The following is a 27243-nucleotide window of genomic DNA, read 5'->3' as shown; positions in this document are numbered from 1 at the left end:
AAACCAGATTCCAGCCAGTGGCATTTAATTACCAATTAAAGGTGTCAACACTATCTGAATTGTTTCCTTGCTGAACTCGTTTACAATAAGGTTAATTTGTACTAGGGTTGTGGATGCATCCAATAAAGCATTTTTATTGTATGTTGACAAAATAATTAGATTTGGATTCCAGACTGAGAATAAACCTTGCTATTTTGGACTGGAATGAGAATGTTGATTCTAAACATTTGAAAGGGATGTCCCATACAGAAAAAAAGATTTAGTCGAAATAACAAAATGCCAGTCAGGAACAAGAAAACGATCATTTCAAAGAAAACATCTGTTTGGTCATCTTTATTTCATATAGAAGATTGTAGTGTGGGGAAATACATCGTCTGCTCTGATCAGCCCTGTTTGTTTACATTTCTCTTGTGTGTGCTAAAGATAGAACACTGAGTTTAACAGACAGGTACATAGCTGAGGGAATTTACAATAAGCCACTCCCCATTTACTCGCTGCCGAGGCAGCGAATGTTGCCCCTAAATTATACTATTTTACTCCTAGGAACACAGTTGTCTTTCTGCGTTCTTGGTGTACATAAATTATGTAGGTGAATAAATGGAATACAAAATTAAGTTGTATTGTTATTCCATACACACCAAACATTGAAACACTTTATTGGACATATAAGTATACTTTGATAAACTTTCACTCTTCAAAACCTGTTAAACGACCCGGGAGCAATATTAACAGTCACTGATAAGATAGAATGTGATAGTCCCAGCATATGGCATTTTATTTATCCAAACCCGGGGTCAATAGTAACAGACCCGGCTTTACCGAAAATAAGTCCCGGAACCCGGCAAATATAACTCATCCATAAAAAATTATACAATGTAAAACCTGCAAGTTTTAGTTTTGCGTACAAAATACCAGGTAATTCAAAAAAGGTTTGAAGCTTACTTACTAATACTGCACGTGTATGCAACATTATTGAAAAACCAAAGTATTAATCAATACCTGTTTTAATATTCCTTGTTTTAGTTTGGGCAGTTACTTTACACCAAATATTTTATGAGGTGTTCAACTATGCAGCAGTCAATTGTTACCACAGCCTTCAAGTATTATTTGCTGGAGATACAGAGTGGTAAAAAGTGTATACTGTGTAGACTTGAAATTCAGTACCTAGTAGTGGTCTCATTAGGAGAATAGTTATATTTGTGTAACAGGGATGTCTGACCCATGATTTCCGCCACATGACATATTTTCATCTGGCCACACGGCCGCAATTGTTTATACACATAATTAACCATGGAGTGATTAGTGCTCCAGCTAGCCCTTTTAGTGCCCTTTTTACTATTGAAATCATTATGAAAGATCTGCAGCCCTTAATCCACTGTCATGATTTAGCCACAATAATGCACATATAGGGAACGTTTTTTAACATTTGGCTATTTATTGTGTTCCCCAAACACCACAAGTCAACTGAGCAGTACAAATGTAAAATATATTCTTCAACTATTACTCCACAATACTCCACAATACTTAACACTTCACTGTTATATTAAAACACAAAAGTTAAACTTTAATTTTTTTAGCCAATACCTTTTACTTTTTACTCTTTAAAAGTGTTTTATGACACACAAATAATTAGTTTAATTTAGATCGACTTCTATCAATAAAGCATCACCATTTTGCAACCATCTTGCAGGTGCCCATTATCTTTCCCCCCAATATACTTAGCGCAAGGATCTGTCATTCTTGGCAAGGAAACCAAGGTCATGGATGCATAAAGTCACCAAATCAAAAATTGTCAAAATATCTGAAGTGGCTGTTTATATGGACTAGCCGTAATTGAGACAAATTACCTAATACTTATGATAATAGTGTTCCTGCTAGGTGTCACCATGCGCCCCATTGACTGCTTAAAATATGCTATACTGCCCTTTCATCTCATGTGCCTTGTCCAAGTCATATGACAGCTAATTGTGTATTTGTGTAGTGAGCAGACGACCTGTATTCATAATCGGTCATCTTCTAATCCAATAATTAGGAAGAGCCAAATAGTGAAACATCGGCAGAAGGCGGAGCTATTGAATATCAGCCAATCAGAGTATACATTGAGAACTTGTCCATTTAATGATGGAAGTTTGTAAAATGCGATAGTAAATGCGAAGGGATGGTGATTTTTTTTATTTAGAATAATTAAATCGCCATTGTAATATTGTTGATTTGAAGCAGACCGTCACTGCCAATTTGTAAGAAAGGTGGCGCTAACACAATCAAATACATCACTTTTTAGCTTGACTATTCGAAGAACAGGTGGGCTATACTACTCGCGTCGGCGTCGGTGTTGGCGTCGGCGTCCGGTTAAAGTTTTAGGGCAAGTTGGGATTTTCACTTATAAGTCCAATACCCTACATTCAATTGACTTAATACTTCACACAGTTGTTCAGGGCCATCACATGATGAGGTTAGATAACTCCATATTATTCTATGGAACTTAGGTTTAAGTTTTAGGGCAGGTTGGGATATTGTTTAATAACTTCTATACCCTTTCTTTCAATTGACTTAATACTTCACACAATTGTTCAGGACCATCACCCAATGAAGTTATATAACTCCATATCCTTAATACAAGTTATGGCCCCTGATTGACTTAGGTTAAAGTTTTAGGCAAGTAAAGTTAAGGGCAAGTTGGAATTTTAATAAAAAAAACTTCTATATCGTTCATTAAATGTACTTAATAAAATTCAAAATTATTTACGACCATCTTACAACGAGAAACATAACTCCGTTTTAAGCCTAAATACAAACCACATTTTCATAATGGGAAATCAAGTTATTTGAATGACTTGTGTCATTGTTTGGGCAGGCTGGTGGGAGGGCAGCATCAAAGTCACCTTATATATCGAATAATTTTAGTTACCGGTAGGTTTGACATTAAGAGACCAAACTTGGTATTATTACATCGTTATTGTATTCTAAGTCAAAGCGGCGTAGTCAAGCGCGCTGTCTTACGACGGCTCTTGTTCAGTAAATGTTTTGGACGTTTATTTGTAAAATATTCATGATGAAATTTTCTTTGTTACCCAAAAAAACATTTTGATGCTTTATGTAGCGTTTACTTATCATGTCTACGATCATGTCAAAATTCGCGAAACTGCCATAATCAAGTTATGGAGTTACTTTATCAATATTCCATGTTTTATAGGTGATTTTTTAACCAAGGGCAGTGATTTTTATTGTCATTGGACTAGGGCACTTGTGGCCTATTTCATAGCCATAAACACGCTATCTGCATTCTCAAGCCGCATCTGGGGGTTCACTGACGTAATGTATTCATATGCTGTATTTTGATTGGATTGCCGTTAGCGAATTTGAATAATCAAAGTAGTACCAGAACTGATTACAATGAAATCATCAATAAAAATAGTTCTCCTAACACTTCAAGCTAACTGTATGTTCTTTTAATGAAGCACAAGAAATTCATACGTAGCGAGTGAGTTAATGGGGTTAACGTTTATGTTCTTGCATACGGTCAGATTATATGCAATAAGAATATGAACATGTTGGAAAAGTACGCATCGAAACTTTTTCGTTCAATGCTCTGTATTGATAGACTGGTACCCTCTTTCTCTTTTATCCGAAAAGAAACCAGTATTGATTTTTAAGCTAACCGCGGTGCCCGTCGCGCATTCTAAATGTCTTGTGAATTCATACGTTAAGCGAATAAAGCGTGCAGTCTAAGTAGAAAACAATCAGTAAAGTTGGTTTAAAAAAAGTATTGTTATCCTTTTTATAGAATGTTGGTCTTTGATCATGATATTTTATGCCGAAAGCTACAGGTCTTGGGTGTGGAGTCGGTGGAGTGGTTTCGCTCATACCTAACCGACAGAAAACAGTCTGTTCATGTTAACAATACTATATCAGATTTTGATCAAGTTGTTTGTGGTGTACCTGAAGGAAGTATATTAGGTCCTCTTCTGTTTTTATGCTACATTAATGACATGAATACAAGCATCAGTTCTAAATGCAAACTTATATGTTATGCTGATGACAGCGCTATCTTATTTTCTCATAAAGACCCTGATATTATTAGACATGTTCTTGGGCAAGAATTGCAAAACTGCAGCATGTGGTTAACTGATAACAAATTATCCCTTGACGGCTTCATTTAGGAAAGACCAAATGCATTCTTTTTGGCTCCAAACGTTAACTTGGCAAAATAGGGGATTTCAGCATTCAATGTAATGGCCATGAAATCAAGTCTCAAGATTCAGTCAAATATCTTGGGTCAATTTTGGACTCTGATTTGTCAGGTACATCTACTGTGAACAATATTGTTAAGAAGGTTAACTCTAGAATCAATTTTTATATAGACAATGTGAATTTTTAAACAAGTCTCTTTGGAAAACTCTTTGTAATGCATTAGTTCAATGTCATCTTGATTGCTTCATCATCTTGGTACTGTGGCCTTACCATGAAGTCTAAAAATAGACTCCAGGTGGCACAAAATAAAATTGTTCGTTTTAGTAATAATTTTCATTGTAGAACCTCGCTTTCAGTGGCAAGTTTTGCTGATCTTGGTTTTTTAAATGTCGAACAAAGATGTAGACAACTTAGGCTAAATCATGTACACAAAGTATTTTATGACAAGTGTCCAAGTTGCATGAAGGATAATTTTGCCAAATGTAACGAAGTTCACTCATATGGCAGTAGATCCAACTTAAAATTTTATGTCCCACATAATGGTGGTTTTACAGGAGCTTCTTTTTATTTTAATGGTATACGGCATACATGCCATATCCCCCGGCGGGGGGAAAAATCCCCCGGAATTTCGATCCATCCCCTGGTCTCCCGGCGGGAGATAAAAATCCCCCGGAATTTAAAAAAAAAAAAAAAAAAAAAAAAAAATTTTTTTACATCAGGCAATAATGACAAAGTCAAACCACAGTATGTGAGTGAAACTCTCCAAAAGTAAACTTTTACAACAAGTGATCAATTAACTTGTAGTAATTATCAAAGGAAAAGAAATATTACTCTTTTGGAAGGAAGAAATTAATAATATTTATTCTATTCTCTTATTGTCTGAAAGTCATCAAAGCTGATAGAATTAAGCACATTTTTTAAAAGACTTTGGAGGAAGGTAAATTTAATTTAATTGTCTCGAAAACATATTTTTCCAATGACATATTTTGTTTTGCAAGTGCATTACAGTATGACATGACAGTTTATCATAAAAATATGATAAATCATGACATAAAATAAATCTGTATAATGAAAAAGTTAAGAGGTTTTCAAAGCAAACTATATGTGAATACATTTTTTCATACTTGCGTCTAAAAATACTTCAAAATTTCGCCAACTTAGACCTGCTAAAAATATCCCCCTGAATACAACCAAAATCCCCCTGAATTTTCAGCCTTTTGAACAAATCGCCCTGAATGGTCTCCAGAAAATATGGCATGTACATGTATGATACGGGATTGGAACAAAGGCCAGAAGAGCTTATGCGATGGTGATGTGTACGTAGTATGTGCATCCGTGCGGTCGTGCGTTCGTGCGTCTGTAAACAATTGCTTGTGAACACGATACAGTCTTCAGTTTTGATTGTATCTCGATGAAACTTGTACAGTATCTAGATATCCATTAGGGCTGGGTTCCTTTCGAAAACCAGCCAGATCCGCCCATGCATGCCTAGATTATGTCCCTTGATAGTATAAAAAAATGCTATTGTGTAAACAATTGGTTGTGAACACGATACAGTCTTCAGTTTTTATTGTATCTCAATGAAACTTGTACAGTATCTAGATATCCATTAGAGCTCGGTTCCTTTCGAAAACCAGCCAGATCCGCCCATGAATGCCTAGATTATGGGCCATGAAAGTTTTAAAGAAATGCTCTCTATTTTTAGCCAGGTCTGCATGAGCGAATTCTATTTTTAGCCAAGTTTACTTGTACATGTAAATTCAAGTCTAGAGTTAAGGGAGACAATTTGCAAGTCTAGGATTTTGAGAGACAATTTGCTTTTTGCTTCTGCAGCTGATTTTGTGAATTACTCTGCCTTGTTCTTGTTGAAAGCCCAAAGGCCATTTTTTAGCTTTAAGTTCTGTAGTTTGCGCATTCATCTTAACAAAATTGGTTGTGAATGTTTAAGTTATGCACCTGGTGTCATTACTGGCCACACCCAGGGTTCACAGGTTTGGTAAACATAAATCTGGAAAGGTTTGAAAATCTTTTTGTGTGTTCGTGCATCCATCTCAGCACAATTGATTGTGAATGTTTGTTCAAATTGATCAATGTTGTCCTAGGATGCCCTTGACTTTGACCTTTTGACCAACTTTTTTTAATTTTTAAAACTACAGAAATTTTTACTATGAGTACAGTTTTGAAAGCATTTTTTTTTTTTTTTTGTCAGATGACTTTTACTTGGCACATATTAAAATAGTTCATGGAACTAATCTGCTTACAATACTTTCTGGGCTCAGATGTTGAACGTGCTACGTTTTCAGGTAAGCCAAACACAAAACATAAACCATATGTCTGTTGCCTTTTACCCATACATACATGCTCTTGATTGATATGACCACAAAAGCCATGCCAGTAGAGCATAGGCCCTTTTGGGCCTCTTGTTAAATATTCCTTAGCTATTTGTATAATTGTGTGGTATATTATATAATTATGTGATACTGATAGTAGTTTATTTGTGATGAATGTCATATATTAATTTAATTCATCTGAGTATATGATATAATATTATATAATTCTGTTCACTAAATCATTAGATGTCAACTTTAATACCTTAGATATGGACCCCGTTGGAAATAAGTTTTTGTACTTGTGCAAATCTTTACTGGTTATCCTGTGCAATGTCATTTATTATGTTAAACTTTATTCGGTAAAACTTTATTTGGTAATTAATTAGATAGCTTTATCATTAACACCAGAAGTAATACTTGTTTTAGTAGATCTAGTATTATGTATTTCATGTTAAACTTTCTGTGATATAACTTAATAGGACTCTAAATATCATGCAAATACAATATGTGATATATCTTATATTGATGTAAAATGTACTGTTATTGACATAATGCACGAATAAAACTACTATTTACTCCCAGGTATTCCGTAGTCGGTCTCTTTTCTTTTTTTCGACATAATTTGCATGTTTCCGTGATATTTTCTTTTTGATACAAAGTTTTTTTAACTAATCATCGCATGGCACTTAGCACTTTTTTAAATACAACATGATTTTTGGTATTTATTGTTCAAATACTATTAATGTTAACTAAAAACCATATGCCGCGTACAAAATCTGTATAACTTCATATTTTTGAAGAAAAGTAAATCAGGGTACCAGTCTTCTTCAAAATTTACTCTGATCAGAGCGGCCTGAATGATTCAGACATGTATGTTATCACTACTAACTTCCGGATGCTGATGATGTGAATTTCATAGTGTTTTATTGAGGAAATTTATCAATAAAGCCGCCATTGAATGATTTCCACCATCAAACGGATTTATTTTCATCTTACTGTGGGTAGCATTTTTAATTTGACACGTAAATTTTCAAGCAATACAAGTTCGTTTGAAAAAATCATGTGATTTCAATTGTGCAAAATGGAGATATCAAATATGCGCATACTAATTTATGAAGTTTCATTCTAAATGAAGCCAAATGTATGAATATGTGCACATGATCTGTGAATAAGATGATTGTTTACCTATGTGCATAGAAAAGTCTTGGAGCCACTCTCAGTGTAAGTATACATGACATTGTGATAAACCATCGCCATTGATTAAACAATCTTGCATGCTCAATTTTGATTACCTCTCTTATAATGCACCAGTCAATTGTTACCACGGCCCCCTCGGGGATATACCGGGGGGGGGGGGGGGGGGGGAAGGGCTGTGTTTTTACCTTTCAGGTGTCCTCGTAGCTAAAGAACTTCAGCGAACACATTATATATTACCTTTTTGGACGTGTTATAAACATCAAGAAAATAAATATCAACATTAAAGTTATGGAAGCCAGAACTATCAGTGAGCATGCATTACAGCTATATCTGAACATCAATCTTCATCAATCCATGTTCTTTGCTTCAACCATGGGTGAAAATGCAAAATAAGTGACTTTTTTGCACAAGTTTAAAACTATTATGATGTCTACTGGCCAAAGAACTGTGGTATTCTCAATGTCTATAAATATGAGCAAGGTCAGTCATCATTCATAGAATCACACTTGAATAGCAAATATTTGTCAGTCTGTGTAGCACTTCGCAGACTAGTGAGATCATTGCAATTAGCATTCATGTATGTTACTGACAGCGTATGTAAAGTTTATTTTAATGAACTAGGGCCAATTTCACGTTTAAAATATCTTTCGATGAATGCAGAGATCGCTAATATCCATGATCAATAGCATACTGTAGACTAAAAAGATCATTGTAGATAGCATCCACGATACTTACTGACAGTTTATAATAAAGCGAATCCCGACGAACAGCGGCCAATTTCTTGTTTAAGATAACTTTTAAATGCAGACGGCAGTGCAGACACAGCTACTAATCATGATCAATAAACGCTTACATGATGTAACGGATACCTTCTTAGTCTCGATCATTCAGCCGCTCAGATCAGTCAATTCAATACAGAACAGTGTCAGATGCAAGCGTCTAGATGATCGAGACTACTTACTTTTACTAGTTTTGTACCCAAAACGGTTCAAACTTTAGTACTTTTCTCGGCTTTTTCCCGATTTTAACCTATTACACATCCAAAAAGGTAATATATAACGTGTTCCCTGAAGTTCTTTAGCTAGCTCACTGATGCAAGTATATTTTTTTAAAGAGAGTTTAACTCTTTTAAAATGACACTGGATGTTATGAGTTCAAGTTGATCAATAAATGTTTAAAGCTTCCCTCTCACAGATTGAACAATTTGACAACTTTTTTACTTTTGTCTTGGAACGAGCCAATGCGAAAATCCATGAAAACCAATTGTATAAGACTGCTGACAAAAAAATGGATCGCAGATATTTATATTTAAGTTCAAAAATTGATTTTTTATGCATTTTTCTTTAACCGTTAGTAAACCATAAAACATACCGTATTTTCTCGACTATAAGACGGGGAAATTTGGTCCTCATTTTGAACCTTAAAGTAGGGGGCCCGTCTTATAGGCGAGTCTATAAGAATTTCATAAAGAATAGAGTCATACTCAGGAATATTCAACATAAGGTATTCAACTGACTGATTTATTGTCTGTGGATGACACCCAAAAAAAGTGACACGATCACACCTATCGGATTAAGACGACCATAGATCTGCTTTGTTACACTACGATGAACACTCAATATAACACATGTTATCAGTCCAAACACGTTGTTTTTCACAGGAGACATATTTTGTTACCTTTAAAATAAAAATATTTTGACAATTTTTTTTTTTTTAAATGCATTGTTATTTTTTCTATGTCGTGAATAAAACTTACTTTTTCCTTACTATAAGGCTTTGCATATATCATGCACATGCATGTAACTAGCAGATTTCAATACATATTTTATTAATCTTTACATTAATTTATCCGCAATCATCAATGGTTATTTATTACTCAAAATTTAAGTCCAATCAACCAACCAAAAATGTTAACAATTTTTCACTGAAATGTTACGTTGTACCGTGGAGAGCATGGACATTGCTATGCAGGATTAATGTATAACTGTACGATTATTGATTCTTACAGTCTATAAGTGAGGTACAAGTTTGAAAGTTTATTGGCAGATCGTTTTACAAACATGTCATGTCTATGTTTTCTTAATCCCTTGATTGCCCTTGTTGTTTCTTTAATCCTCCAATAAATATATCACACTTCCTTTTCAACAGGCAATAAATCGTTTAGGATGGGTAGTAACTAATTAACTTGTCACAGTGGTGTATAGGTTAGGTAATCTAGCCAGGCATTGTAAAGATAAAAATCAATAATCTTCGTCTGTGAAACTTGGTAACTGTGAAAGTTATGATTGATGTCCTTTGGGTGTCCGAAAATTAGGTACACAAAATAAATTATTTTGGAAAATAATTATGGGTGTCCGAATATTTAGAGTGTCCGAACTCTTAGGTGAATTACGGTAATAACTGTGATAAAAGGTTGAGAGAAAGTCTGGAATTTGTAAAAAAAACCTTGAAAAAGTCTGGAATTTTACTTGCAGAAAAATGTGGGAACCCTGGGAATAGTGAAGTAATGAAGATTTAACCTCACAACAGTCTTTCTCAAATGCTGTCCAGGCTTTTTTATGCTATAACTAACCTTGTGATGTCAGACCAGAAATCATCTTGGCATGAGATTGGATCACTATGGATCATTATGCACCAGTCAATTGTAACCATGGCTCCAACATCTGGGGGTAAACCGGGGATAGCCGGCGAAATGGGCCATGTTTTTACCTTTCAGGTGGCCCCGCAGTGCCGGGTCTACCCGGAAAATACAGTGTGGATGGGGGCTTAACCTAATGTCCCTTGGGTGCGGGGGGAATTTGGTGGGGACCTTACCATCATATTATCTCCGCATGGCAGGGATTTTAGCTGGGTTTGGCTGGACCGAAAGTAAGTCCCCGCTACTCCGGGACGGGGGTGCGGGGCATGGTTACAAATGCTGATGCATTAGCTTGTGTATTCAGATAAAGTTAAGAATATATTTATTTATATAACTTATACTTTGCAATCTCAATCCTCAAAGATTTGAAAAAGATATCCTGTATCAATAAATGCAAGTATACATAAATGACTGTGCAAATCTTTATGTATCATCCAAATATGAGTACCTTGCAGGGTGAATGTTATTTGTAAAAATTATACTAAGTGAGCTTTCAAGATTACCTTTCCAATCCATACACAATGCAGTTTGAAACAAGTCTTGGTTGTAGACCATTACTATTAAATATTTGATAAGTCACAGACATCATAAGGTACAGTTTAAAGGGGCTGAACTCAGTTAATGATGAAAAAGCAAAAATTTAAAGAAAATAGTAGAAAATTGACATAAACTTGGTATCGATGTGTACAATTAATGCAATGAAACTTACTAACTGATGATCCCCATAGTTTACAAATGATTTATTAATAGCAGTTATTTCGTGTTTTTCCATTAAAAAAAGATTACTAGGTATGTCTAATGAGTAGAATTCATTCCTTATGCATGATCTGCCGTTGATGTTATTACATGATATTAGCGAGTTAGGTTTACATCTGGAAAATTCCACCCAGTAAAAGTAAGTCTTCATAGCATAGTGGATACGACACTTCACTGCAATTTTTTTTTCATTTTGGTATTTCATTTACAATAACGATATCAAAGAGTAAAATGTTTTATTAAAAAGTGTCCTTAGATCCGTTACAGGAAAAAAACAACTTTTTTGGTGCCAATCTGGTGTACAGTCCCTTTCATAAACAACAAGTGAAGCCAATGCTGTATAATTTGAGACAAACAAAAAGTTAATTTGAGACAAATAAAAAGAAGACAGCACAAAGTTCAAAAAGTGTGACCAATGTGAGAATACCTTACATAATTTATAAATTTTCCTGCGATTCAGACAATTTTAATGCTAGAAATCACAAAAAATCATTCCCTTGAATTATTCCTGTCATAGTTTAAAGCTGCACTCTCACAGATTTACCTTTTTTACAACTTTTTTTTTGTCTTGGAAAGAGCAAATTTTTGCGTAAACATCTTCAAACCAATGATATCGGATAAATCATTGCTGACAAACAATCAGCTTGTAGTTTGTCATATTTCCGTTCGAAAAGTTGTCAAAACGTTCAATCTGTGAGAGTGCGGCTTTAAACTCATAATAAAATTTCATTGCACTACATTTGACATAATTTTAAACAGATGAAAAAATGTTGTTTTTAAAAAGCCCAATATATCCTTTATGAGACCTTACATTATAATGAATTTATTCAGATCATAATTAAGAGACTTTTCTTGCACTTAAATGCACTTAAATGTGAACAAGAAAGCTTGGGATTGAACACTAAATGAAACAAGGATGAAATTAAATGAATCACAAAATATCATCAAAATTATACTCACAAATGTTCTTTGATATACCAAAAAATTAAACTTTTTAGACTTTCAAAAATTTAACATTTACTAAATACGGTTAAAATGATGCATACATTTGTAGGATTTGATGTACCCTACTAGATGTAACCCGACTTTGTTCATTTTTCTAAACTTTCTCTCTGTGATGAGGAATAAATTTTATTCACTGCAGTTGTTTTCTAAGTTTATGAAAATAAGAACAAGTGAAACAATTCATTAACCACTGTAGATCAGTGCAGATTGTGGGAGGTCATGGTTGATTTCAATCAACCACCCATAAGCCCTGCCAAAATTGGATACTGATTGGTCAGTCAGGTGCTTTTGGTAGGCATGATTAGCATGAATGTTAATTTTAACCATCATTTATGAATGTTTACAAAATCATTGAATATTGAAATAATAAGCGAAATGTTAGTTTGAATGATGAAAGCCATGAAATATGTGAAGTATTCAAAAAGAGACCATTTTTTCATCTTCGGTAAATAATGAGAAAATTGTTAAGTAAAATTATTAATTGTTTATCAGGAAAATGTTGAAATCTCATGTTTAGGCCTATAGTGATCATACTTGATTGCTATGTTATTGGCACTTATTGCAATATGTTTTATTCATTGCAATATTCATGTAAAACTTTAATTATTATGTTGACTTAAGTTGTAGATAAGAACTAATGGTATAGGTGATGTGAGAATGATCTCGTAAGTTTTGGTATTGTGAGTTTTTACTCCAGTCTTGTTCATTTTAGCTTTTGAAGATTTTCAAAGTAACTGCAAAACAAGTCCAGCTGTCTAGAAAGACTATGTCAAACCCTGACCAGATATAATTTCTTGTCTTTTCAAATTACCAACTTGGCAATGGTTTTATCATAACATAGGATATTGGTTTGAACATGTTAGTGTTTTTGTATGTGGAATGAAATATCATAAGTGGCATTAAATTGAACATAATTTATAGTTCTCATTGATATTACACATAGCCCCAAGTACATGTTGATCTAAGATTTAAGGCTTGGATGGAGTCAGGGCAAGAAAAATGCATGTTAATACATCGTATTTTCCAACGCAAGAACTGTTTGTTTATTCAAGTAAATAAAGCAATCCCCACACCAAGGAACTGCAGTATTGCTTAACCAGCTTAATTGACATTATGAGTTAGAGTTCAAATTGCTGCAATTAAAGGCACATCTAGTTTTCAGAATTATTCAAACTCTGATTTAGAAACCTTAATATAGTTATATGAACTACTTTTGCGAAATGAAAGCGTTTTATACGCCCGAAGGGTTGTATTATGTTATGGCCTCCATCGTCTGTCCGTCTGTCCGTCCGTTAGCAATTCCGTGTCCGGGCCATAACTTGGTAACTAATAAAGCGATTTTCAAATAACTTTATACAAATCATCACTACATTAAAAGGATGTGTCGCGCGCAATTTCCAGGTCCATACCTCAAAGACTAGAATCACCATGGGGGTGCATTAGCAATTCCGTGTCCGGGCCACAACTTTGTCACTTATAAAGTCATTTTCAAATAACTTTATACAAAGCATCATTACATTAAAAGGATGTGTCGCGCGCAATTTCCAGGTCCATACCTCAAAGACTAGAATCACCATGGGGGGGGCGTTACAACTTTATCACTAATAAAGTGATTTTCAAATAACTTTATACAAAGCATCATTACATTAAAAGGATGTGTCGCGCGCAATTTCCAGGTCCATACCTCAAAGACTAGAATCACCATGGGGGGGCATTAGCAATTCTGTTTCCGGGCCATAACTTGGTAACTAATAAAGCGATTTTCAAATAACTTTATACAAATCATCACTACATTAAAAGGATGTGTCGCACGCAATTTCCAGGTCCATACCTCAAAGACTAGAATAACCATGGGGGGCGTTAGCAATTCTGTGTCCGGGCCACATCTTTGTTACTCGTCCGTTAGCAATTCCGTGTCCGAGCCATAACTTGGTAACTAATAAAGCGATTTTCAAATAACTTTATACAAATCATCACTACATTAAAAGGATGTGTCGCGCGCAATTTCCAGGTCCATACCTCAAAGACTAGAATCACCATGGGGGGGCATTAGCAATTCTGTGTCCGGGCCACATCTTTGTTACTCGTCCGTTAGCAATTCCGTGTCCGGGCCATAACTTGGTAACTAATAAAGCGATTTTCAAATAACTTTATACAAATCATCACTACATTAAAAGGACCTTAAGCCGAATCTTCTTCGGGTGTATAATGCTCCGTTTCGCGGTGCTCTTGTTTAGATTTACAAGGACGGGTGAAAAGTATTTGCCAAATATACTGGAACACCTGATACCTGTTGCCTAGGAATCCAACAAATTCTTGGCACTCCAAATGTTACAGTACTATTCAATTTGGAGTGCCTGAAAAGAAAGCTTCTTGATTCTACATTCAACATCTTTCTGTACGACATATTGGACCAGGAGAATCATGAACCTAAAACCTTTTGCATCTATTGAGATAGGGAGCTATCAGGACAGTGACAGAGGACAATACAAGAATGGCCAACTGCTGCATTTATTGAGTTATCTAATGCATACAAATTAAGATGGAGAAAATAATTCTTAATTTTTAGCTCTACTGGCCATAGGCCAGAAGAGCTTATGCGATGGTAATGTGTACGTAGTATGTGCGTCCGTGCATTCGTGTGTCTGTGCGTCTGTAAACAATGGCTTGTGTCTTCAGTTTTGATTGTGTCTCGATGAAACTTGTACAGCATCTAGATATCCATTATCGCTTGGTTCCTTTTGAAAACCAGCCAGATCCACCAATGCATGCCTAGATTATGGCCCTTGATAGTATAAAAAAATGCTATTGTGTAAACACTAGCTTGTGAACACGATACAGTCTTCAGTTTTGATTGTGTCTCGATGAAACTTGTACAGCATCTAGATATCCATTATCGCTTGGTTCCTTTTGAAAACCAGCCAGATCCACCAATGCATGCCTAGATTATGGCCCTTGATAGTATAAAAAAATGCTATTGTGTAAACACTAGCTTGTGAACACGATACAGTCTTCAGTTTTGATTGGATCTCGATGAAACTTGTACAGTATCTAGATATCCATTATCGCTTGGTTCCTTTCGAAAACCAGCCAGATCCACCCATGCATGCCTAGATTATGGCCCTTGATAGTATAAAAAAAATGCTATTGTGTAAACACTAGCTTGTGAACAAGATACAGTCTTCAGTTTTGACTGTATCTCGATGAAACTTGTACAGTATTAAGATATCCATTAGAGCTTGGTTCAGTATTTAGATATCCATTAGAGCTCGGTTCTTTTCGAAAACCAGCCAGATCCCACCATGCATGCCTAGATTATGGGCCTTGAAAGTATCAAAAAATGCTATTTTAAGTTAAGTCTATTTTTAGCCAGGTCTACATGAGCGAAGTCTATTTTCAGCCAAGTTTACATGTAAAGTCACAATTGCTTGTGAAGGTTTGTTGAAATTATGCCCCTGGGGTCATTACTCCCCCCCCACCCCCCTTAAATTGGGAAATATTAAAAACCTTTTTGTCTGAAACCACTATGCAAATCCTTGCTATTTTGAACAGGGCTTTATTTAGTGGTCCACTACCATGGTTGTTCAAATTATGCCCCTTGGGTCAAAACTGGCACTGCCCTGGGTGTCACAATTTTCCTAGAGACTTATTTAAGAAATATTTTCAAAATCTTCTTGTTTCAAACCACAAGGCCCATACCTTTGATATTTGTTGTGGAGAATCATATGATGCAAATGAAAACATTTGAAATAATGTCCCTTGGGCAAAAACTGGCCCCACCCCTTTTGACTTTAATTTTTAAAGCTACAGTAATGGAATTTTTACCATGTGAACAGTTTTGCAAACAAGCATTAATGTTGTCCTCGGATGTCCTTGACTTTGACCTTTGACCGACTTTTTATTTTTAAAGCTACAGAAATGAAATTTTGACGATGAGTACAGTTTTAAAAGCAAGTATTTTTTACCCTCAGATTACCTTTACTTGGCACATATTAAATTAGTTCATGCAACTAATCTGCTTACAACACTTCCTGACCTCAGATGTTGAACGTGCAGCGTTTTCAGCTAACCCAAACACTAAAAGTGAACTATATATTTGTTGCCTATTACTCAAACGTACATGCTCTGGATTGAAAATGACCACAAGAGCCATGCCAGTAGAGCATAGGCCCTTTTGGGCCTCTTGTTCCAAACTACCCCCTTAACCCTTTACTTCATAGATACGCAATTTTACTTATCTATCCATAGCTTCATAGATACGGATCTTAACGTTTTATCCATAGCTTCATAGATACGTAATCCTACGTATTCGTAATGTAGGGGCATTTATTTTCATACCTGATGCTTGTTTATGCGCTATAAATTCATATTCATGAAGTATAAACATCGATAAATACAATGCACTAAAAAAAACACTATGTTACTATTTAAAGAATTTCGAAAAATCGCAAAATAAGGTCACTGGTATCAAAGATGCGTAAAACGTTGACTGCGCAGGTTTGTGGGCATTCCTGTCTCGTTTTCCTCGTGGAAATTTACACAATACTGCAAGTTATAATTAACTACCAATAATACAACTATATTTTATTGATCACGCGCCTGACGTCACAGGTCATGGTTCGAAAACGTGTCAAAATGTCGGCCATGTTGGATAAACAAAAAATCATCTGGCTTGTATAAACAAAGGCCATAAATCATTATATGGGACATATGTGTCACTTCTGTTTCGCTAATCCGGTCATAAAAATGCGCATCTGCTTCTACAAATTGAAAGTAAGTACAAATGTGTTATAAAATAATGACTATCCCTATTGTTAAACTTTGACATGACCCAATTTAACATCGATCAGCTGTTGAAACACGTGTTTTCGAATACACAAGAATGCAATGTAGAGCTAATTTCTGCCCTTGTTAACTTCAGTTTAAAACAACATTCCTGAATAATGTCATTTATATTTCAGTGTTTGTCTGATGAATCGGAACATTCTGGCTTCAATTAAAATGAGTTTGAGACATTGAGTACGACGTCGAGAATTCAGACCTCGGCGTCACGCACACAAGGATACGAGTAATGAGGATTTTTAAAATCAAACCCAAATGACAATACATGGACATGCAATAAACGATATAAATTTAGTAAACAATAGCATGCAGGCCTCATGTAGTAGTTGAATAATAACTTTATTTGTTCATTGTAGTGTTAAATAACCGAAAGTTATAAGTACTGTGACTGTTGATCAACTTTTTTTTTCTTCTGTATCATATATATAAATATACCGTGCTTCTTTGTTGTGAACTATTTTTTAATTCTGTCCATCTTTGTTTCAATTCAGGTTGCATTAAATGAATTATAAAAATATGTTGTTTATATAATATTTCGTGTTATGTTTGATAAATAAAAGTGTAATAAAAATTAATTTTCATCAAATTTGACATATTTTTCTGTTTGTTTATGAATATCATGCGGAAATAATTTAGATAACAAAATAAAATTTATATGACTGGATTGGAAATTTAATTCTCTATAAACTTTACATTGATGACTTATTGATTAAACCAAAAGAAATACTAAGAAAATAGGTTTGTAATACATTAGGGTTAAAATTCCAATAATATCAATAATCTCCTATGAAGTAGGGGTACTGATATGAACTGATAAGCCATGAACTGGCAGCCTGAAATGGCTTAGGTTTACATGAAGTAAAGGGTTAAGCATCTTGTATGTAGTTGGTCTTTTACAATGCTTGTTCAAAGTTAAAATGGCCCTGTGGGTTAAAGATGCTCTGTCCAAGGGGTAACAGGTTTTGTACATAATAGGGTTATAACTTATAAGTAGTGCGTTTTGATCCAGGAGGTTGTATTTGACTCAAGTAGATTTTTGCAGATTCAAATTTCACAAGGCACAAGCCGAGTAAAATCAAAATCTACAAAAATCTACCAGAATCAAATATGACATTCCACCATATCCGGACCAGTACTAATAACCCTTTTATTATATACATTACTGATTAGATCACTAATAAGCCACATCTTTGTGTAATAAATTTCATTTTAAGGATGCACTCATTGGTTTAATGATGTCAATTTAATATTGCGCAACATACTTGTTATGACGGGACCTCACAAGAGTGGTATATGGCCGTATTGCACTGGAGCGGAATATGGGTTAAAGTATTTTGTGATATGTATTGCATGTGGATTGATGATGGGTATATAATAAAGAATAAAATTATGTTTGGTATTCCATTCTCACTAGCAGTGTGATGAACTGCTGACACCATGTTATGAAATTTGATGGTCAAAGTATTTAAAAGACATTTCAATATTTCATACTTTAAAACGATATTCATCTCATCTTAGTCTACTCAACTTACTTTGCTATGTACAAAAGTCTGCAGCAGTAATATGAATAGCATTATACAGAAGGCAGTGCCCAATATTTTTCAACAGCACTAAGTTATCATGGTAACATGTTATATGAATTGAATACCAAGCACAAATTAAGAGGGAGAAAATAATTCTTCACTTTTTAAATAAAAACTACTGCCTAACAGCACTGTGTATGCAGTCTGACATAGGTTTACAATGTAGATGTCTTTTACAAAGATTGTTCAAAGTATGGCCCTGTGGTTTAAAGCTCCCCTGAAAAAGAGGTGACAGCGGTTTTCTATATAGTATAATTACATCATTGAAAATCTTCTATGAAACTGCAAATAACAGACCTTTGATATAAAAGGATTTGATCAAATTAAAGAAGTACATGTGCCAACCACGTAAATTAATTTGTACAAGTCTGATTTAACGACTGAGAAATTCAAAAGAACTATGACTTTATCTGATTTAACGCTTTAGCCCCCACCCACCCCCTCACTTTACACACACTTTACTAGATTTTTCAAATTTCCTTTGCAGCTTTCAAGCAGTTTTAGTCTAAAGTTTAAGCTAGCCCATTAAACAGTGACCCCTTGTGATGTGAGCTGATTCTTTCAATGCTTAGAACATGGTTGTCAACATTCCCCTAAATGAAGCGCTAGTCCATCAGTGCTTTCAGCACTTCGATTTTATTCTAAAATGTCAGCATATTAAACATTACTTCTACAAAAGACAATTAAATAACAGCAAGGCTGAATGTAACATTCCTACCCCCGATCATACCAAAATAAGATTCGTCCCCTACATATATGTTTTTGTGTATATACTTATTTGATTGCTTCAAATGTTAAACTCACAGTCTTTGTTTTTGTTTCTTCATTTAACATGATTTTTAGGAGAAATGTATGAAATTGCATGAAAAAAGACTCCAACCATGTACAATCATACTTAGTACCACAGACAAAAATGCAAATTTTAATTTTGTTATTCAAACACAGCCTTCTAAATTTTGAGAAAAAAACAACATTTTGTTCAAGTCTGAAAACCATGAAAAGGGATTTAAATTGAGTATGAAAACAACACCCCCACCTTGTGATAGGGGAGGGTGGAAACCTCCCACAACCAACCCCATTCGCCCCTACATGACTCAAGTGGCTTACCCTTTTTAAAACTCCACCCTGCCCCTTCCAAATCCTGGCATGAGCACTGGTGACGTTAATATGAGATGCACAGTTAAATGGCAAATAACCGTGACACCAGATTTCCTGGCTTTTGTTTCAGTCTGAGGGGTTGACATTTTATCAGAATGTTTTAACTATATTTCAGTAACTGAGAAGATATTGTTGGTGCTGCATGTTGGACAATGGCTGAGGTGGAATTTAAGGCTGATGAGTTGGATTCCATTATTAATGTGATTGGACTGAAGCCAAGTGATCCAGTGAAAAGTTTTGGAGGTAATAAATGAAAAATATGTGGATTTTCAACTTTTGTTTGAATTCTGGGTTATAATTAAGGATTGAATTTAGATTTTTACATTTGAAAAAAAAGAAGATCTAACTGTAATAGTAAAAAAATAATTCCTTTCCTTTTTCAGATAGATCTTTTAGTTTCAAATAAATACAACAAAATAGTAGTTAAAAAAGAATCTTATTGACTTAAAGCTGTACTCTCACAGATTGAAGGATTTGACAACTTTTTATTTTTTGTCTTGGAAAGAGCCAATTTTTGTGAAAATCCTTGTAAACCAGTAAAATAAGACTGCTGATAGAAATAGATTGTAGATTTTGATATCTCAATTAAAAATATATGATATTTTATGCATTTTTCTTATACCGTTAGTCCATAAAACATTAATTTTCGAACGGAGATATGAAAATCTACGATCTGATTTTTTGCAAGCAATCTTATATAATTGGTTTGCAGACATTTACGCAAAAAATTGCTCTTTTCAAGACTAAAAATAAAAAAGGGAAGTAATGCAATTAAACTCATTGCCTATCGTAATGTTTGTGTAGTGTATATATACTGATATTATACAACAATATGTGTATTAAGTCAAAAAGTGAATATATGATAAAACCATTGTATGTATAAAAGATACATTTACTACTGAGTTCGCCAATAATCAATTCCATATTGCTGAAGCAATAAAGATTATCACTGTATCTACCTGTAAATACTAAAAAAAAATATACTGAAGAAAATTGGAATAACTTGAGTCTTTTAGCCTGAAAAATATACTGAAGAAAATTGGAATAACTTGAGTCTTTTAGCCTGAATTGTCCTTTACTAACAAACTTAAGTTTATCTCTGAACAGTCATTTAAAAATGGATTAATCATAGGTGACATGGCAATTTGAACATGTCCTACATGTCCTATTGTATTCCATATTATAAATGTCATGTCATAAAGGTTAATCCCACTAAAGGTTAATCCCACTAAATTTAGATTTATGAGAAATTGTTTTGAAAACAAAACATTAGTATTCAAAATATAACAGTAAGCAATTTTAAAATGTAAAAATTGTGTCCAGTCCCTTCTAAAAAAATACACTTTTTACCAAAGTACACTTAAAAGTGCATTTACTGCATCTTTTATAAATAAGTGTATTATTTCTGTATCTTTAAAAATTAAGTGTAATTTTTTCTACATCTTTTCCAATAAGTGTATTTTTCTATCTTTTGGTAATGAAGTGCTCTTTTGTGTGTTAAAAGAGTATTTTTTGCGCAATAATTGCTATCTTATTGGCAGAGGTGAATTTTTCTACATCATTAACTAATTAAAAGCGTATCTTTGGTCTGAAAAATTATCTTTAATTATATTAACAATGTAGTCATTACAGAGTGCATATTAAGTGTATCTTTTTATTTAGAAGTGCATCTTTTAGTTGGGGCAGAAAAAATCAGCATCTTTGTGTAATAAAGTTAATGTTTATGAAATACACAAATAAATAAAGAAAATGAATGATGGAAGAAATGAATGAACGAATCAACAATTTATTATTTAATATAAAAAAAATAATGAAATTTTTTATATTAGGCTTAAAAAAACAACAACATTTGGTTCGGGTTACCCGACCCTACCTACGGAATAGGCGCCGACCCTACCGTTGAATACTTAAATGCTTATACAGAAGATAACTTAAACACCATTATCCAATGATGAAAATGACATTCTTATATAAAGCCTAATAAAAAAAAATAAAAAAAAATAAAGCCTACCTACCCTACCTATTTTTTAAAAGGATGTAACCCTAACCAAACAAATTTTTTTTAGGCCTTATTATGAAAATACGAAATATATTATTTCTATGTTATTGTGCAATCAACAGAACACATTTTACTTGTAATTACATATTTTAAAGAATTATTACTTTTTTAATTTATTGTTATGACAACTAAATTCTCTGTCAATCCCTTTCCAATTTTACAACATGTATGATAAGCCTGATCTTAACTGATTGTATAAGAACCAATCAAATCTTAGCATTAAGAGTGCCAATTTCTTATCAAGCTACTAGTACCCTAACTTCGGCCATTTTGTTGGGATTTCAATGAAAGAATGTTGATGATGTTTTATTTAATTAATGAATTTACATCAATTAAAACAAATTAATATTGAAGGGATTTATAAGTGAAGTAAAATTATGATCATTAGATCAGGTGAATATGAACTATGATTTTAAACATGATAATACCAACATTTGATGTTTTGTGATAAGCTGACATGTGAAAGCATTGGTCATGGTATGTATTTCTTATTTCAGTTAATTTTCACTGTTTGTGAACAAATATGATTCTTGAATACTTGGTGGACTTTTTGTTTGTAAACCTTCAATCTAGTGTGCATATTTATAAAAATAACAATGATGTAGTCGAAAGTAGACATAGTTTTATAATACAATGGAAATGCACATGTTTTACCCTTATATATATATATATTGATATAATGTCATGTTACCATATTAACATAAAATTGCCATGTTTCCATAATTATATAATTATGCACATTAAAACCTTTAAAGCAATACAATTGATAAAAATGTTGATTCTTCAAGGGGTCATAAAACTGCCCTCTGCCAGATGGCTTACCAGTTATTGGAAATTGATTTTATTCTACCCGGTAATAAAGTCTTGATGTCTAGTGTGTTATAAATAAGTTACACTGTGTAATTCCAGAGCTGTCAGGAATCTCTTATAATGACAAAAGGGAATAAAAGATGCTGGAGAATGCCATTTACCAATTTGTAGCTTAGTGTGTTTAATAAATTCTAACAAATTTAAGCTTACGAGTTAAAGGTTTTTATTTTATTGCCTACTTAAACTAATATGTACTATTTATTTTTGTATTTTTATTAATATGTGTTATATTTTTAATGGTTCAGTATATTAATAAATATATATATATATATTATTTTTTTATTTTTTTTTCCGAAAATACCAACTAGTGACTTTTAATGCAGAAAAAAATCGCCTTAAACGTAGAAAAAGACACTTTTCACGCAGGTAAATACTCTTAAAACACAGAAAAAATACACCTTAAATGCAGATAGATTTATTTATTTCATTTATTAAAGTAATGTGCTTTTAGTCCCATAAAAGTACTGTTTTCATGCAGAAAAATGCACTTTTAATGCAGAAAAAGCACACTTTTAGCACATAAAAAATCAGCTTAAGTGCATTAATATACTTTTTAGTGCAGAATAAATGCGCTTCAGTAAAGTTAGTGCATTAATGTACTTTTTTTAGTTTTTAATTCACTTGGGAAGGAAAAATACGCTTAAAAATATGGTGCCAATATCGCTGCGTTTAATGCAGATTCAATGCGCATTTAAAGCACTTATTTGAGAAGGGCTAGAGAACAGATTATCAATACCGTACATTTCATAATAAAACCTCTGAGCAGCTTATATATTTTTATGAAGTAGAAACAAATTAGACAGAAATTTGATGATTTTTAGAATATATCATCAAATTGATATTTAGATAAATAAATATTTTGAAATAAATTAAATTATTTTTTATTTTATGGTCATTCCAAACATAATGCTAAGGCATATTGATGTCTATTTTGTGACCTCAGCTGTAATTAGTTCAAGAATTAACTACATGGAGTTATTACAGGGATCTGGTACCAGGTGTTTCTATGGGCACTGTTCTCCTCCATGTTTGTGCACATCATCGCCACGGTGATAGCGTTCTGTCGACTGCGCAAACACAAGATGGGAAGATGGATTCCTGTTGCCATTTTCGTAGTGGGTGTGGTTTCACCGGTGACTCTAGGAGTTGTCAGCAGTAAGTACAGTGGGAGAGTTTTTTCACATACATGTAGTTCAATTTAAGCATTGTACTCCATTAGTTTATGGTCGAAATTGAAATTATTAGGTGTTCTGTTGATATTGTATCCGTCTATGTGTGTAAGAATTATAAATTTGTATTAATCAAGCAGCATGTTGCAGGTTTTATATCCTCATTCATGTGGTAGTGGGGGCTATAATTTTAGGATTCATCTTGTCCAGTCTGTCCGTCTATTTGTCCTTCTTGCAGTTTGTCCGTCCCTGGACAATTATTACTTTCTCCATTACTCCATAGGTTTCTGAGCAATTGACTGCTCATTGAGGAGCATTGCAGTGCACAGAAACCGAGTGATGGGCCGATGATCGCTGATAATCGATTATGTCGGCAGACATTCGTAATTCAGCGATCGGCGACCTCATTGTTCAATAATCGAATGATCGAAAAAAAAATGTTTGTTTGAATCTAGTAAATTTCCAACTTTATATAGCGCAGTAACTCAGAGCTAAGGGAAGTAACCGCTACTTTGAGTTTTAACTGTACTTTCATTTAGTTTTTCTTTGCGTTCAAATCGCTTTATGATGGCGGACGGTTAGGGGGACATCGATCTCAAAATATTTGATTACCCTGGATAACGGTCCTCCAGCTGCTGGAAAAGTGGAAATTATTCCAGCGAAATGGTTAGGGTCATTCAAGCCCAGATTCTTAAGAAACTAGGCTTGATCGACCCCAGCTGTGCTCACATATTGAAATGAACGTCAAGATCAGTCGATGTAAAAAGAAGAAATATTTGAAGAATGGAAATGTTTGCCGTCATAATCCGAAAATACGTGAAGTTTTGCTATTTTAATTTCGAATTACTGGTGTTATTTTTAATAGCTAATGCCATTCAAAACCAATTGATAAGTCTCATTTTTTTCAATTGAATTTTCAAAACCTGTTTAATTAGATAAGACATTGACAAATTTGTCCAAATGACAATACATATATGTATCATACTGGAAAAGACATGGTTGAAAATTGCCCCAGTGAAAAAGAAGTACCCTCTGGCAATAATTCTTTGCACTGGGGCAATTATCAACCAAACGCCATGGTCAACCATGTCTTATTTTATTTACAATAATTTACATATGAATTAATAATGTAATAATATATATAAAAGATATTTAAATAATATTAATTTATTAGTCAACTTACGTAAACCTCACCACGAAATGTTCTCTTACTTCATAAACCTTGGAATATTATTTTTTTATATAATTTTTAGAATTATTTAATATGGCAGAAATAATACCTGTTTTCTGAAATGAAATACACATGAAAACTAAGGTCCTTATTGATATATACAGTTGAAAATGATGCTTTTGTGATACTGTCCGATTACAGCCGATTAATCGGATAATCGATCGATCAGGGTCTCCGATTAATCGATCATGAAAATTCAAGCCGATTGCTCATCACCACAGAAACCATAGCAATGGGTGCAGTATTTTTTAGGTTATCAAACTTTGTCCATTTTCATTATTGTTCTTTTATGGAGCATAACTTAAGTAATTAAAAGGTATTTACTTCAATAAATTTTTTGTACGTATATGTCATTTAGGATAATTGCACTGCACATGAACCATAGCTCTTGTGCAGTTTCTTTGAGTTTTTCATTGTCCATTAACCATTGTCGTTAGGTGAAACTGATACCGTTCTTAATTTGGAGAGGGATATGGTAGTCTTTGACTACCAGGGATGTGATTTGTCCGCGAATCTAATGAATCCCTCAGCCCCCCCCCCCCCCCCAAAAAAAATAAATAAATAAATAATAAAATGATGTAATGATGTTCCAGTTTGCTTCAGAAGTCAGAAGAACCCACATAAGAGCTAAAAAGCCAGTTTTTCTTTTATGGCAGTGTGCTTCTGACCCCAATAGTACCCCTAAGAACCCATGGCGGAAATGGTTTCAGCCCTCCAATTGCCAGGTCAATCATGTCCCTGACTACCCTTGTTACACTACTTCCCCCCATAACTTTATATGTATATGAGGTTCCAACTATACAAAAGAAACATTATTTTGTGTTGAGTAGACTTAATGCTATGCTTTAAAAAACAAACTAAAAAGAAAATGCCATGCCTTATATCTCCGATGTCCTTATTTCTATAAGGTAGAACCACTAGCTTAATTGACACCTTCTCATAGACAGGGCATTCAATGAGCACACATCAATCCCAGTGAAACATCCAATTTCACAAAGGTGGTCTATTCACCAGTCAATTCTAATCAAGGCCCCCCAGGTCTGGGGGTATACCAGGGAAAACAGGGGAAATGGGCTATGTTATTTTTCCTTTCAGGTGGACCCGCAGTGCCGAGTGAATAGGGTGGTTTTGTTTTAGCATCCAAAATAGCGGTGAATGGGCCTTACTTAAGATTTCCCAAGGGATGGGGGCATTTGGCGGGGATTTTACCAACAGTTTGTCCTCACAGGGCGGTGATTTTACCTGGGTTTAGCTGGACCGAAGGTAGAAGTCCTCGCTATTCCCCGGGACATGGGGGTTGGACGGGGGGGTGCTTGGCTACAGTTACCTAGTAGTTAAGTGGGGTTGTTGATCACACCTAGTGATAGCCCTAGTTTAACCTGTTATTGGTTTTCAGGTGCTGCTATTGCATTTTTCTACCGTGCTTCTGATGTCGAGATGGCACCGTTTTATGCTCTGCTGTGGGGACTGGGACAAACAATCATTGGAATCATATTCTCCTTCACACGGATTCTGGCAACCCTGTAACATTTTCTTGACAAAGATCTATTGCTTGTGTTCAATGTATTAATAGTCTCATACTGTCAGCTTGGTGTACATCTTTTTATTTCAAGACTGTTCTGATGAAAGGATAAATCAAACCTTGTGTTTATGTAATGGAATAAGAATGATGCTTTGATGTCATGAGACTGGAACCGAGGTCTGATCTGTTTAGAAATAGACCAGAATGGATTTAAACTGACCAGCAAGTAAAGTGTTATGTTAAAGGAAAACACTGTATTTTGTCATATATGTATGTGATAAAGGTGAACTAACAGTCTGCAGGTATCTAAAAAAATATGCAATGCTTGCATCTGTTGATGACAATAGATACAATTACAAACTTCAAAAAGTCACATTAGAAAAAACTAACTGAACGGCCATCAGTCAAATAGACATGATTTTACAAAATACGGTAAAGCGAATACAATCAAAGCCGTGACAATCAGATTTAATTTAACAGTAAAACCTTTATAGAAAGTCTAAACATATATTTTCCTGCAACGTAGGATGCAAATGGAATATATCATAGCCCAAAGGTATAAAAATATTGGAAAAGTTGCTTTTTGTTGACGTTAATGATCGAGTGAAGACGATTTATGGACCTAGCTGTGGAAGACAAAGCTACTCAGACATTCATGTACACATAGACATAGTGCATAATTTTATCGCATA

At 34.1% G+C, this 27243-nt stretch overlaps 1 protein-coding gene across 1 annotated transcript; it reads left to right on the top strand.

The window, feature by feature from the left end:
• Positions 1-875: 875 nt before the first annotated feature.
• LOC128244601 (transmembrane protein 170A-like) lies at positions 876-26924 on the top strand. The gene is made up of 4 exons (XM_052962606.1): positions 876-915; positions 19816-19943; positions 23614-23784; positions 26426-26924. Exons 2-4 carry the CDS (start codon positions 19853-19855, stop codon positions 26554-26556), a joined length of 393 nt encoding a protein of 130 aa, XP_052818566.1. The 5' UTR covers positions 876-915; positions 19816-19852; the 3' UTR covers positions 26557-26924.
• Positions 26925-27243: the final 319 nt, after the last annotated feature.

Source organism: Mya arenaria, chromosome 8, assembly GCF_026914265.1.
Source record: "Mya arenaria isolate MELC-2E11 chromosome 8, ASM2691426v1".
Classification (NCBI taxonomy): Eukaryota; Metazoa; Mollusca; class Bivalvia; order Myida; family Myidae; genus Mya; species Mya arenaria.
Note: the sequence above shows the minus strand (reverse complement) of the source record. Positions and strands in the feature narration are given on the sequence as shown.

Excerpts from the sequence above, each read along its gene's own strand:
- LOC128244601 (XM_052962606.1), top strand. The coding sequence starts at position 19,853 with ATGGCTGAGGTGGAATTTAAGGCTGATGAGTTGGATTCCATTATTAAT. Across the intron at positions 19,944-23,613 it reads TCCAGTGAAAAGTTTTGGAG|GGATCTGGTACCAGGTGTTT; the intron begins GTAATAAATGAA and ends GAGTTATTACAG. Across the intron at positions 23,785-26,425 it reads GACTCTAGGAGTTGTCAGCA|GTGCTGCTATTGCATTTTTC; the intron begins GTAAGTACAGTG and ends ATTGGTTTTCAG.